General features: G+C 44.8%; 1 protein-coding gene across 1 annotated transcript in view; it reads right to left on the bottom strand.

Annotated features, from left to right (window-relative positions):
- Nucleotides 1–15411, bottom strand: part of MAGI1 (membrane associated guanylate kinase, WW and PDZ domain containing 1) — a gene marked incomplete at its 3' end in the record, with an annotated part of 88430 nt that overhangs the window by 27616 nt on the left and 45403 nt on the right. The window contains 2 exon segments of the mRNA XM_009871194.1: nucleotides 574–790; nucleotides 8014–8045. Of these exon segments, the coding sequence (XP_009869496.1) occupies nucleotides 574–790; nucleotides 8014–8045 (249 nt within the window).

The raw sequence follows: 15411 nt of genomic DNA, 5'->3' as shown, positions 1-15411 counted from the left end.
TGAACTATTAGCCAAGTGTGCAGATTATTAATTGCCATAAAAGCCACTTAGAATAGGGATTTGATATCTGTATTGTTCAAGTGTCCACTCTGGTCAAAGTAAAATGGCTCAGCTGGATTTTCTCCTCCCCAGGGTGAGAGTGGAAAGCATCTGATACAAATTTCAGCAAACTAAATACTTCCCCTCCTCACTGAAATTCCTATACATATCAGACTGAGTCTTAACCTCAAAAAAAGAGTTTAGGATCTGGATAACAAACTTGGAAATTCTCCTTCAGCCTAATTTAAAAGTAAAATTAAAGAATAAGGGAAAAGATGGTCTTTAATTTTAAAGGGATTTTTTGCATTAAGCTTTTGTCTAAGTGCCCTTTCCTAGAGACGGTCTAAATCCATTCCTCATCAGCAACGAAACTGCACCTCTATCAAGTAGATATCACTGACGGATACTAAATTAACAAATTGAAGCTTTATATTTTCAATATAAATCTACAAGACTCAGTTCTTTGCAAAGAAAATACACAGAGAGCAGCCGCCAGAGCCGTAGCCTTAGCAACCACGCCTGCTTCATACTCACGTCGGCTTTCATACATGCTCCTGGACTGGGCCCAGATTTTGAACGGATCTGGCTTTTTCTGCCCAGAACTGTCCGGTTGATCCGCAGCCGGTGCTTCCGCGGCGGTGTAGTCCGGCAGCACCTGCGTGCTGTGAACGGGGGACGCGGTGTGCCCGCTGCGGTGGCTGGAGACGCTATGCTGGGAACTGTTTTGGCTGTCTTTCCTTTCAAGTGGTTGCTGTAAGGAAGAAAGCAAGTGGAAAGAGGGAGAACAGACGGTTATTGGTCTTTGAGTGGGTGTTTTCCATCAATTTTTCTCTCTTCTTTGATCAGCGTTTCTAGATGCACATAAGTAAATATAAAAATCACAGTTTTGCTGCCACCAGTTAATGCTGGGTACAGTTAAATTCCCCAATGACAGAGTTTGATAGGCAGACTGTCAGAAAGAGATATGCAAACCAAAGTCATTTATCATAAAAACATACACAAGTCTCCATCTCACACATGTACCAAAACTCAATTTCATTACAGGTTACTAGTTTCAGTGGACTTATTTTTTTCCTACATTAAGGCAGAAGAACTCTGCAACTTTCCACTCGGATGACACTAGGGTCTAACCTGAGCCTCGAAGGAAAAACTACTAGGTTTTACAGTGAAAACTTAAACTCTGAAACAGATGCAGGCACAGCCCTTACTACGAAAGATCACTTTTCCTCTGCAGCTCCTGCAGCCCCCACATCACCAGTTGGTGGACAACAGAGTACTACGTTCAGGTTGCTGCTTCCCAGAGCATCCACAGGATTACCACAGACCTTCACAAACGCGAAAACGTCTATTTGGAGTTTGATTTCCTTGTTTTAATTGAGCATATTAAAACAGGAAAAAATATATCCGCCTAAATTCCAGGCTTATTCAAAAGCATTGTGTCAAGAGCTCTGTCTGCTCAATGTTTAGCAAAGCAGCGTACATAATTCTTAACTCAAATTCATAACGGTGTGCTCAAACGACGCACAAGTCACATTTGCATTGCCAGGATTTGTACTACTCAGTATGCAGCAAAAATCCTCCCTCAGCAAGAGCTCCCCAAACTGTACAGCAAATGCTTTCTAATGCTCTTTTGAGATGACCTTGGGTTGGCATCAAGGTCAACTCCAATTTCTCACTTGCTCCAGCACAGGGAACTGGCACCTTCCCGGGGCTGCGGTGACACAAAGGGCTGCTGGAAAAAAAGCATCCGACAGGTTGTTTTTACAACATCCACAGTTTCCTGGCTAAAAGGGGTCAGCCACCGTACCAAGAATCCTCAGACAAAAAGTTAAAGGCTCCTGCTGTTAGGGGGTACCTGAAAACATCGCAAGAAGAGTCTCTGCTTTCAGCGACTTCTCCACTGAAAACCAGGCAGGGGTTGCCAGAAAAGTCACCGGCAAACGCAGAGCAGATCAGCACGGTGGACTGAAGGACACACAGGTCTGGGGACACCTCCCTCTTCTCTGAACACAGAACCCCAGGTGGCCCATGCACCATTGGTGCAGGGCTGAATCCACTATGGAGGAGAAAGTCACCATATGAAAGTGCCCTCTTTGTGAGTCTTAACAATAATATTTCCTGCTTTTTTGGGGGGGGTTGGTGGGGTTTTTTTTTGGTTGTTGTTGTCCCTGCACATATTTTTAGGCTTACACTGAGAAAAAAAATGGCTCCAACAGCCCAAATGACTTTAACCTCACAGCCTTACATTCAAGTTGTTGATCCAGTACCAGCATTTTTTTAAAAATGATATCTCGATCGACTAGAATGTGAAATTGCCTTTGTCCTTTAAAGCAATTTTGAACAAAGCATACCTGCTGTGATTACTTATCTGCAGACTTTCAAATACAAATATCTGAACCAATTTCAAACATTTTTAGCTTTTTAAGTGGTAAAAGAAGCTAATTCACATGCAGCCCTTCAGTTTTAAACGAAGCAGTTCTGAAACATCTACGCTGTGGATAATCACTCCTTTGTAACTCAAAAATAAAAAAAGAGAAAAAAACCACTTTATAGCTCTCAGTCCAGCCATCTGGATTGTTTTGTTTGTTTGGCCAACCTACTAAAATAACTACAGGCATCCTGTGAAACTTGAGGCCAATCTCACTGGAAATAGCTGGTTTACAGAAGCCAGAGTACAGGGACTCAAATGTGAAGCTTTATTCAGCCCTTGGGGAAACGCTGAGAACTCTCTGAAAACTTTCTGATTTAAGGAGAAACAAAGTTTGAACTTTTTAAAGTTCTCCCACTCTATGATATGAAAGGTCTAAATACTGAGTGAATTATGAATTTGGTTTCGTACTCGGATTGCAAACAGAAGTGTCAGCATATCTCAGGAAAACCATCTCTAACTAAGCTAGAGCTGCGGCTGCACAGACATTTTGGAAAAAAAAAACACGGGAAAGCTTCTTCAGAGGAACAGTTGTTTTTCCAAACAATAGCTCTTTCAAAAAAGCTTCTAACATCTCTATTTAGGAATTGAAGAGGGGAACAGAGAAAGGGCAACACAACCATGGATTGCGCAGAAGGAGTTTCTGCCGTGGCACAAAGGCGGAGCTTCCCCAAGAGAGATGAGCTGATCATATGCCAGTACAAGGATGGCTCCTCTATCCCCTGCCTTGTTCCTAGCTTTGGGAATGATTCTCCTGGGTCCAAGATCCAACTGTCCAGCTCAGCTCACAGAGGGGCAGAAAAGCCAAATGAGCACAGGGCTGTTTGGTGATGGGTTGCTGCAGAGCGGGCGGTTCAGATCTCACCCTGAGATGCAGACCGTGGTTTTCAGTGCAAAGTAGAGCAGATCAGCTGAATTGTGTTGACTTCTGACAGTACTTCAAGAGCACGGGGCACTGAACTACTCAAGTCAGTAAGAGCTGATCCTCTGGAGTCTATGGTCTTCTCCAGAGCTGTGGATAACAAGCTTGCCAGAAAGACTCTCAACCAAAAGTGGCTAGAAATGAAGACTATGATGACTACTTCGAGTTCACTTAGGTAGAAGGCACGCTTAAATACAGGTGATGGGAAAACACCATCGCCTTGGTACTGCGTTATGGCCATTACAAAATAAATATGTGGAAAGCTGCAGCTTCTCGTGCCCTACACAAGCCCCAAGTCTGAGATGCGTAGCCTGTACCAGCTTGCACTGCTGAAACTTCGCAGCGCTCATCCTGCAAAACACAAGATGAAGGAAATGTAGTACTGGGATGAAGGTCTTTTCTAGCTGCCCTTTTCCCACTGGCTGAGGTTAACAGGAACATCTGTGGCTCGGATTTCCGAGTGCAGCTGCGGGGGCAAGTGCCGCTGTGGAGGCAAGTGCCGCAGAAGAGGGGGCAGCGGTGGTCAGGGTCTGAGCACGCACCCGTCTTCCACTGTGCAATCCCATTTCCAGCCATGGGCACTGCATTTGCCAAGCTGAAAGGCAGCTTCTCCCTCAGCAGAGAACCTGAGTGACCCCACGCTGAGCACTACACCGGCCTCTGATTACAGGGTGGGAAGAAAACAGAAAAGACAATGTAAGCCAGGGAGCTTGAAGCTGTTGTGTTTCAAAAGAAGACCAGAGGAAAACTGCTTACAAAATTCTCCAAGTGCCTGGAAGATGTTATAGATGCCCACGTTGCAGAGACCAGTTTGTCATTCATGCTAAATGAAAGAGTAATTAGATGTTGCTTTGAACAGTGACTGCTGAAAACACCGAGGTCCATGACACGGCTGAGAGGCGGCTGCAGGCAGCGATGGGACACTAATTATTAGCAGCAGTTGTGTATGTCTGTGTCAGGCAGAGAGAAACCCACAGCAGAAGAGACGACGGGGCACGTCCTGCGGCACGAACGGACACCAAAGTTTTTTGGCACGGGATTCTCCGGGCACAAAACTGCAAGAGGGAAGAGTTGCTGTGGTTTCCTCCCACTGCCTTTCAAGGTGGTGAGGGGGAAAACAGCCTCTGAATGAAGGGGGATGTGCCGTACAAACAACTCAAGCTGCAGAACCCACTTCTCCTCCTGACAAAAATAGGACATCGGCAGAGCCCCAAGTCCTGCCTATCCACCTGAAATACATGGCAAGACTCTTGTCAGGGACAGGCTGCGCATAGGAATTGCGTTTTTGGCTACAATTCAGCTATGATGACAACGTATTTGTTCACATCCCAACCAAAAATTAGATTTTTGGAAGAGCTTAGCAGTTTCTTCTCCCTGCAGTGGTCCCATCTTCTGATGATATAGCTGCAGATTTTGTGCTCTAGAGCATTTTGGAGAAGCTAGTCCTGGCAGTGACAAGCAGCAGAGCTGCAAATGGGAATCTTTGCCCCCTTGTGGAGTATTTTGATGCAAGCAACGAGGAAAAAAAGAATTAAAAAGTTTCTTTTCATCCATCTTACAGCAAGATAAATTACAATACCAGGAATTTGCATGCTTAAAATGTATGCTCCCAGACAGTCAATACAAAAATATTACCCTTTTTCATTTAAAAACGAATCAATGGGAAACTGAACACTAAGAAGCAGCACAGAGGGCTGTTGTAAGCATGTCCTTGGTTGGGTGAAGGGAGAAGAAAGAACTTGGAAGTGCCCAGTCCCATGTACGGCTGCAAAATTTTTATTAGTTTGCCTCTTGCCCCAAGGTTGAAAAATTCTCCTTTAAAACTGAGAAAAAGAGTAAAGCTCATCAGAATATACATAGAGGCTGTAAAATTCAGCCCAGGAAAACTGAGCTCAGGGCAGAAAAATATTCTCAGGCTCCGTCACAGCCCCAGGTCTAACAAACCTCCCCAAAGGACTAAAACGAGTCGGGAAGTATCCAACAGCCTGAAGTTGGCCTTTTGGGAATCAGGTTTGGGGCTGATAGCGGAAAATTTGGACTTGTTAGAGAAAGAGACAGCCGTTGGCAGCGAGCTGGGAGTGCACTCAGGCTTTGGGAAAGGGTATGAGGTAACAAGAGAGGGCTCACCACTGCGCTGCGTGAACCAGAGGAGGACGGAGGGACACCTGAGCTCACGTCTTCCCCCGATGCAGCAGAAGCAGCAAAGAACGGGCACAAGTTCAGCTCAGGCCAACCGCTCCCGGCCTGGATGCGTGCTGTCCTCTAACTGCAGCTAATCTCTTAATTAAAGAATGCTGGAAAACATCTCCCCGCTGTGTCAGGCGAAGGGAGCTGGGGAGCTGGCAGCGTGTTGAAGGCAAGCCCCACAGCCAGGCGGGCAGCTGGGGACAGCCAGCGGGCACAGAGCTCAGCCGGCAGCACCCAAATCATCCCCAGGGAACAACCGGGCAAGGAGCAGCGGGACGGCATCCCAGCCGAGCAGGATGTCCCACGTCAGGACCAGAGCAAGTGGGGATCTTCACGGCCAAGAGGGCCGGGCTCCCTTCGCCCCGCAGCAGTGAGGGAGGGAGGTGTTTGCAATACCATTACTTTTAGGCTTTTGACCCATCGCCTTGGCCACGCGAGCTCTGGCATTGGTGTAAATCCACCCTGGACAGACCCAAGGACAGTTTCTTCCTCTGCACATGGGCGCCCTGAGGTGCTTCGCTCCAGGGTTCCGTGCTCAACCCCCGCACATCACCGACGCCTGGGAGGGAAGAAGCAGCTGTACCGAGTCCGACACGCTTTGCTCTGCCCCTCCAAGACGGTCATTAAAGCTGCTGCACAATGCGGCAGTGTAAAACACCGCTGCTAATTGCCAATGCAAATGATCCGATGTGCAGGCGGGGGGAACAGGAGGCTCTGCTTTTTGTGAATCCTGAGCTTGAGAGGCAACAGCACTGCCTAGGGCTACAGTAAATTACTGGAGGGACCCTAAAGCAAGGTGAGAGGGGTTGGGAACAGGCACACAAGGGAATCAGACTGCTTTCCCAAGGCTCACCAGCTCCTCAAAGCAAATAAGAGGGAGAAATCTGCTTTTGCAGAGCTACACCTGTTCGCAAGCAGTCTCTTTGTTCACCAAGGCAGGATTATCCCGATACGGATTTAGATGCTGCTCAGATTTTCACGGCGCATCGCTGCCAACCAGAGAGGTGTCTGACACGGCAGGATCCCGCTTCACCCGATGCCAGACGCGTGTGTGGCAAAGCAGGAGCCTCCACACTTTGGAAAGACCAAGACTCATTGATTGGGGCCGGTTCCTGCTCTGACTGGGGAAAAAAAGTGTAGGCACAGAAAAGAAACGCGTCAGACACGTATGTATGTTACGCACTCGCTTCTGCTTTACCAAAGGCTGAAACAATCTCTGCGTGTGACAGAGGCGAGCGCGCGGGGTCTGACATGCCCGTGATTTGTGAGGGAGTGCACCCCGCACTTCTCCCTCTCAACATTAATGCGAGCTGACAATGGTAGAGGCCTGGGCTCACATGACTTTAATCAGCGCTGCCCTAAGCCATCAGAATCACATTAATTATTTCAGGGCTTTCTATCTGGATGAGTGGAGAACTCATATTAAAAGCAGAAGCCTTCTGCTCAGCCCCTCCACAAACCTCTTGCCCAGGTTTGCAGCGAGGTGGGCTGTGCCCAGCTGCAGATTTTGGCAGCCGGGAGGGACTGTCGGTGAAGTTTCGCACCATCTTAACAACACAGCAAACATCACGCTTTCTCTGCTTGCCCAAAAAGCTACTGGGAGAGAATTCTCCTTTTTTCCTCTCCCTCTCAACAGATAACTGGAAACTTTCAGGCTCTGAGTAATGCATTTCCTTTAGAAATAAACCACCTCTTCTTGTTGCATACAAATAGCACGTTCATTTCTTCCACTCCATCATGCATGAAGCTTTAATGATACTTTAGATCATGGCTTCTACACTATTAGCTAACACGTCACCCAGGTAACAGCTTTACATGCAAATCGGATCAGAAGGGACAAGAAAATACTATTCTGTTGTGTTTCATTTTTGTTTGTTTAAAAAAAAAATAAAAGGGGGATCTCACACCTGCAGCACGATCCTGCTCATTTGGACAGCTAACTGTATTCCTGGGAACCGTAATCACGCTCCGTTCATGCTCTCTCTCTCTCTCTCAACAAGGTGCATGCTTTCCCATTCTGTTAATAATTCAGCCAAGGGTACTCAGGAAAACTCAGGGAGTTAATGGAAAAGGTTGGTCCCTATAGAAGCACCCGATAGGAATTGGTATCTGTCAAGAAGGTGGAGCCTCCCATCTTTCCAAAAGGAAACAATAGCTTTTTTTTTTTTCTTCTTTTTGCTAAGTTAAACAACAGACAAGCACATCTTCCAGGGAAGAGGATCTGTAAACCTGAGGCTTTATTTGCAAACAAGTCCCCCTTCCGTACCGCATTCCTCTTTCATCTCCCCATGCAGCAGGAGCCGTGCGAGGTAATCATGGTTGCAACAGAAAGACAACTTAAAACAATCGAGACCCACAAAGAAAACAAGCCGAACTCATGCCTTTCTCCTCCAAAGCAGACAAACAGACAAAAAATAGTAGCTGGAAAAGTGCTTACCGACTTTGGGCTCTTCTTTGGGACCGGCAGTCCTGAAAAATGGCAACAAGGGAAAAATAAACATTAGCATCTAAACGTTACCTTCCCTTAAAGAAAAAAAATCCCTAGGTGTATCATCCGAACGTAGCCATCTGCAGAGTTATGTCAGCTTTCGCTCTCGCATCGGAGTTACCAGTCTGCTCATATCGAATCAAAGCCCAGGGAGAGGGAGAGAGAGCGAGAGCCGGGAGCGGGGGGAGAGCTCTCTCTGCATTAGCGATGCTGACTTGTGCTGCAGCAGCCGGGAGGCTGGGAGAGAAACCCACAGCCCTCAGCGCCCGCCGAAACCCAGCGCCTGGGCAGAATCTCAAAACGCTCCCCTGGATTACGGGAGACTTGGCTTACAATTAAAGCCCAGGCTCTTTCCTTTTGACGCGATCGCCTCGGCGATTTTAACCGGACCAATCGCAGCGGCGCAGGGGAAACAGGTTGATTTTTTAAAAAAGGATTTCTCCAGAAAGGGGTTTTTGAGAGGAAAACGTGCACGAGCTGGGCAGAGGAAAACAAAAGCATGCGCGGGAATAAGCTTTTATCCCTAAACACGTAAACATTACTGAGAAAAGACACGTTTTCCTTCCCGTCCATCCTAACTGTAAATCCCTGAAGCCGGAGATTTTATCTGTTAGTTACAATTTCAGAGAGCTGAGGCTTGAAAACAGCGCTGCAAATGTCCTGACCCTTGGGGGGATGCTAGGGAGCTTGGAGAAGGGGAGCTAACACAGGTCACAGTCGATGCAAAGGAAGAAACAACGGGGAGGGCATAAGAGAAGGTTTTTTCAAGGACAATTTTGCATTTTGGAGCAGCCTCTTACTCGCTGTGCGATGAGCAAAAGAACTCAAGTGGGATTTCTATTGACTACTTCTGCATACAGCTCAATTCCCAGCAGCAACGGAGACACATGGCCGGGAGATTTACCTATAGGGCAGGAAAAGCTCTTTCCTGGGCATTTTGCACATCACCTTCTTCCTTTTAGTCAACTGCCAGAGGAGAGGGAACTCCCCGTATTTTGCTCTGTGTGACACTCCAGAAAGCAAACATAAAAAACCCCAGAAGATTACGCTCCACATTAAGTGCTCAGTAATTCAGATGTTTGAAATCTGCTTTTGTCTTTAGGATGTGATTTATGTGGCATTTATGCCGCATTATGTTTTCTACTTTATGAATTTTGTTTCTGCTAAAAGCCATGCCACCGTCTAACTTTCACACAGACAATAAAACAAGTGATGCAAGTGAATTACAAATCTGCCTAAGAAGAAGCTCATTTTAAGGTAATTTGAGAGATCTTTTAACTTCGGAATAGGGAAGATCCACAATTAAAAATGATAAACAAAGCTCACTTTGCCGCCTGCTCACAGACTGGGATGCAAACTGTAATGAACGTTTTAAATCAAGTATTTTCAGCTTTTGAGGAATATTTGTGCGCTGCACGTCACTCTGATGCATTCCCAGCCAACAGCTGATATTCCTCCAGGGACTGATTGATCAAGGGGCAATGAAACATCAAAATTTTTGGAATTAAACAATCGAGACCGCAGCTTCATTTCTGCTGATGGTGACTGTGTTTGTGTAATACTCTTTAAGAGGAAAACACTAATAATGTTCATGGCAAGTCACATTTTTAACAGGCATCATTTATCACAGAGATAAACACACAGAGATTCTCCCTCTCCCTCTCTCTCTCTCCTTCCACATGCATGCACACACATTCACTCTCCCTTTCCAAGAGATGCTCTTTCCTATTAAATCAATAGGTAGAACGGATCCCCATGCATGCACGCACCCTTACCAGACCAACATGAGCCAGAAAAGGTATCACAGCAATTTAAATGTTCCCCACAAAAAATAATGCAGAGACGCAGCTCGGTTGCTGTTTCAAATTGTACCAGAATTCACGTTACTGCATCACAAGCACTAAACATTAAAATTTACTAAGTACGAATCTACTGAACAAACCTTTCCTTCAAAGTTTGTCATGAATTTTTCCTGTTTCAGTCAAAAAGAGACGGAAAATGGTTGAAAAATAATGGAAAATGCATCAAGGCCATTGTTTGGCGGGTCCTTCAGAGGCTGATGAATCTTACATTGTCACTGCTCTGTGCCAGACTTTGCTGCACAACAAGCAGTAATTGACTTTTTACCAAAATAAGTGACTGCAAAAATGTTAATAAATGCTGGCAGTTCTTCACGGGACAAGCTAATAGTCAGGAGAATAACCTGCCTGTACATTCTCCTGTAAAAACATTATTTATTCATCTAATTAGGGCCTCATTTTAAAATCCCAGGTTTTGATGCAGCAGGTCAAATGAGCAAATGATATATATTATACATAGTTTGCATGCTCAGATCATGGAACGGATACAGCATTTAACAGCGATGCACATAAAGCACATGAATAACACCCAAATCCTGGGAGGATCACTAGCAAGAAAATGCTTTTATCAAAAAGTTTCTTGCAAAAACAATTGCCTGCCCCTATGAATTTCGGATGGTGACAACCATGAATTACAACACTCGCTTTTTGATAGTATTAACCACGTCCCGTTGCTACTCATGCCATACCTTGCTTGGTATGGTCATCCATGGTGAAGCATTGGAACAGGTTGCCCACAGAAGTGATGGAGCCCCCATCCCTGCAGACATTCAAAGTCAGGCTTGATGGGGCTCTGAGGAACCTGATGCAGTTAAAGAGATGTCCCTGCTCACCGGGAGGAGTTTGGAGTAGCTGACCTCTAAAGGTCCCTTCCAACTCAACACATTCTGTGATTCTATGACCCTCCCCGAAGCTCCCTGCAAGTTTTTCAGACGTAAATGGGCCAAGCATGGACTTAACACCCAGCTTGCATGTCTTTGGCATTATCCAGTCTTTTAGCGGGGAGAGTAATAGCATTCACATCCCTGGCTAAGAGAAGCCAAAAGGCTTCTTGCTTCTCTACCCTTAAATCTGATAATGGAATATTAATAGTTTATATCAACACTGCTGGCAATACAATGCCTCTGTGATTCAGTGCCTATAGACATCTCCCACCAGCATTTGAAATGCATCTTCTAATTTTGGGCGTTTTTTGAGGTGCAGATTAGGGATGGTGGAAGAGTCATGCAACCAAACAGGGCTGTTGTCACCACAGAGTTAACAGTGTTTTAAACCAAACGAGCACATCTGGTAAACAATGTCAATATGACCTAAAACCCCTTGAATGGGCTCATTGTAGCTACTTACTAAGTGTGCCTGGAATTAAATTAATTAGAAAGCACAAATTACTCCCCTCTAAATAACAATGTAATAAAGCAACTGCTTAATGAAAAATATCAGTGATCAGTGAGCAATCCGCAAGCACAAAAAAAGGGATTGTAATCAAACTAAATTCACAGACTTGTCAGCAAGGCAAGAAAGGCTTCATACAAGGTTAGTAAAAAATGAGTCAGATGCAGGGATCTAAATTAAACTAATTATCACAGAGATTATTACATTTATCTTAACAAAAAAACCTTTCTCTTTTCTCCCCAGTACTCCCTAAAGCTCTATGTACAGCTGGCTGCATCCATCTGCTCAACTACGTTTTGTAACATCGGGGAAAAAATGCAAACCATTAAGCAAGTTTTGTACCATGACTTCAGCACTCTTAATGCCCTTACCCATCAGGAGCAGTATTTCTGTCGTGTGACACTGTATTATGGCGCGAGTGACGCAGTCCATGAAGTAGGGCCACAACCCAGCCTATTTCATATTATTCGGCATGTGTTAATTTTGCAGTCTTGTGGGGTAAAAATTCTGGAAAGCTCTAAGTGTCCTAACCCTACCTATGATGAGTTCAGGGAAGAACCCATGAAATGAGACGGTGACACCAAATGTTGCTGTTTCTAACATGCGGCGGTCCTTAATTCTCACAGGAACATTTTCCAAACCTTTTGTCTTTATGCAGCCAAAGTAACATGGGAAGATTATAAAACATTGCAGATTGCTTACCGAGCATATACAGAATGCAATGTGTGACTACAAATCCATAACACAGCCTGGGCCTGATTCTGGCGAGAGCTCTGAAGGCCACAAATGCTCAAAAATTACCTAGATGGACACCAGAAACATCACGCCCTGTTCTGTAGCCCTGTGTTTTAGAGACAGCGGATCCAAATGATCAAAATTTGAATCTTAAGGAAGACCCATCTCTAGGCACCACAGGAGGCGTCCAGTCTGCTCGGTTACGTGAAGACCAGCTGGCATGAACACTTCTCCCTCCAGCACAGGCACACAGAAGTACATATTCCAATGGGATTTCAGTTGAAGTTGGAACAGTTCAGTACCAGTCTGTGCAATCCACCCATAGCATGATGGTGCTTAATTGCTAAGAGTCAGTCTAGAAGTCAGACCACTGACTTATTTATTGCTTACACTGTATGTGGCTATTGCTCAGCATTTTTCAGTTACGGGGGTTTTTGCACACGAAGGAAAAGAACAACTGCGTCTAGATCTTCACTTCTCATGATTGCTTGACATTTCCAATCTGGACACCTCGTGAATCATCTATAACCAACAGCAAAAAAAAGCCATGGGTGAGCCTAAGTGTAAAGGTCACACATTGGGTTTTGCCATTATGTCATCTGTGGCCCAGAATGCACAACAGAATCACAGAATGTTAGGGGCTGGAAGGGACCTCAAAAGATCATCTAGTCCAGTCCCCCTGCCAGAGCAGGATCACCTACAGCAGGTCACACAGGAACACGGCCAGGCGGGGTTTGAATGTCTCCAGAGAAGGAGACTCCACACCCTCTCTGAGCAGCCTGGGCCAGGGCTCCAGCACTCTCACAGTGAAAAAGCTTTTCCTAATATTTTTGTGGAATCTCCCTATGTTCCAGCTTGTATCCGTTGCCCCTTGTCCTGCCATTGGCCATCCCTGAGCAGAGCCTGGCTCCGTCCTCCTGACACTCCCCCTTTCCATATTGATAACCATGACTGAGGTCACCCCTCAGGCTCCTCTTCTCCAGCTGCAGAGCCCCAGCTCCTTCAGCCTTTCCTCCCCAGGGAGATGTTCCATCCCTCCATCATCTCTGTGGCTGCACTGGACTCTCTCAAGCAGTTCCCTGTCTCTGAACAGCTGAAAATTAGCAGGAGATGAATAAAAAAACACAAGAAAAGAAACATTTCAGACTGTGTCACAAGGTTAACATTTACATAGAAAATGTTCCTGCTGGAAAAAAAAACACAAACAAAACCCCCAAGCTTTCTAAATAGCATTGCTTACACCGTGTGGAATAAAAACCAAAGGATGTACCAAAGAAAACAGACACTTTGAAAGACGAGGGGCAAAGTACTGGAGTCAGGGGTACACAATCACAGAACTGGCAATGCACATTGATCACTGCTTGCTGTGTGAAAACAAGGAACTTTAAATAATTAATGCTAATGGCCATTACTGCTGCTGGGATGGCAGGGGATGGGAGATTGATGGTGACAGAGCAATCTCCTTCATTCTGTGCAAGCCATTGCCAAAGAACTTCTAATAAAGGACAAATACTATCTAATAAAATAGCTGGAACTCGATCTTTTCCAGACTGGAGAAAGAACAAGAAAACATACCAGAATAATTTGCAGCAAGAGAGGCAAGCCTATACAGGCATAAGGAGAACCATGGAGAAGAAAAACCTCTAACTTGTCCCTGCCCGATGTTTCTGTTCATTGTCATGATTTGTATAACAAGTGTGGCACTGCACTAGCAAAAAAATTAGCTATGCAAAACAAGCTTTAAGCGACAAAATAATTTACACTGCAGGAATACAGCCCTGGCATAAATCAAGTTGGGTAACTACCAAAACCAGTGAAAAATGCCATGTTTCTTACGCTCGCATTCCGCACTAACGCTAAGAAAGCAATGATTTCAAGAGACCGTAACAGGCATTATTAACCCACTGGCATTGGCAAAAAGACATAATGAGGCATAGTGCATTATTGCCATTAATGAGAAGTTCAGCTCTAGATGCTCTAAAGATGTTAAATTGTATTAGCTTCAATTACTCATTTTTGGTCAGGTTGCTAAACAATTCCTTGTAATTGAAGTCTCAGTCACATTTTCAGCATCTTAAACTAGAATTGATTTTAGAAGCAATAAAGAAGATATAGGCTAATAAAATGTTATTTAATTACTCCAAAAATATAAATTTAACTATGCAATAAGATCCATATGGTAATGCCAAGACAGTAAGATAATAGAGAGATTGAGACTTGATGTGACAATCACCCATCTAACCCATGGCTGAAAACATGTCAGCAGTTCTTATATTTTTACTTTGAGGTTGATTAAATGAAGAATCTTTCCTAAAGCTGTTGGAGTCATATGCTTAGATGAAAACTTCTGTTAATATTTAAACAAATATGTACAAAGACATTAGATTTCTGAAACCTCACGAATTTGAGAAGGTAAACACCAGAATTGGAAGGTATTTAGTAACCCTCATGTTTTTTTTACATAGATATGTGTGTGCACACACATATATTATACATATAGTAAGCATACACGCGTGGATGCGCATGAAGTTACCCACCCTTTTCCACAGGCTTACAAACCCTATGACTTGCAAGCTTTATTTGTAGAGCATATCTCTCAGTTTTGAGGGCATGCTGTGATTTTGAAGATGTCCAGTCCCAAACTGCCCCCCTCAGCTGGCTGTCCCTTGGCATGGCCATGTGGGCACTGAAGGGCAGCAGCACCTCAAGGCCAATCCCACGTGCCACTCCAAGCTCAGCATGGAGGACACTGGGAGAGGAGAAATCATGTTTTGTCATTGCTACTCCTGTATTTATCCTGGTCAGTGAGGATGTTTGTCTTCTGACTTCTCGCAGCACCGTTACAAGGTGTAAATCCACACGCTCAGACCTGTGTGGCTTCCGGCAGATTCTTCTGTTTCGTATTTGGAGAGCAGCCTGCACAAAGGGGATGGGTACAAATAGGGCTCTCTTGGCATTAGTTTGATGTTGCTATTAATAAATAACATCCCCTAATAATAACCTATTATTTACAGAATCCTAGCCAGATTCAGCCCTGTGGGGTGCATATGCAATCGTGGCACGCTAAAGGCAGAAAATCCTTACTAGAGGACAATCAATTTGCAGATGTTTTCACAAAACATGATTTTATATGATTAAAAATACACTTTTCTACCAAAAGAAATCAGCAACTCAATATACTTCCAAGTATGTAACTTTACATCTCAAAAAATAACCCTTAAGGATAAGGATGGAAAGGACATTGTAGAGAGGTTGGTGCTGGTCTCTTCTCACAGGTAATTAGGGACAGAATCAGGGGGAATGGTTGCAAGTTGCAACAGGGCAAGTTTAGGCTGGACATTAGGCTGGACCACGGAAAGAG

Source organism: Apaloderma vittatum, unplaced genomic scaffold (assembly GCF_000703405.1).
Source record: "Apaloderma vittatum isolate BGI_N311 unplaced genomic scaffold, ASM70340v1 scaffold1316, whole genome shotgun sequence".
Classification (NCBI taxonomy): Eukaryota; Metazoa; Chordata; class Aves; order Trogoniformes; family Trogonidae; genus Apaloderma; species Apaloderma vittatum.
This window is presented reverse-complemented; position numbering and strand designations above follow the sequence as displayed.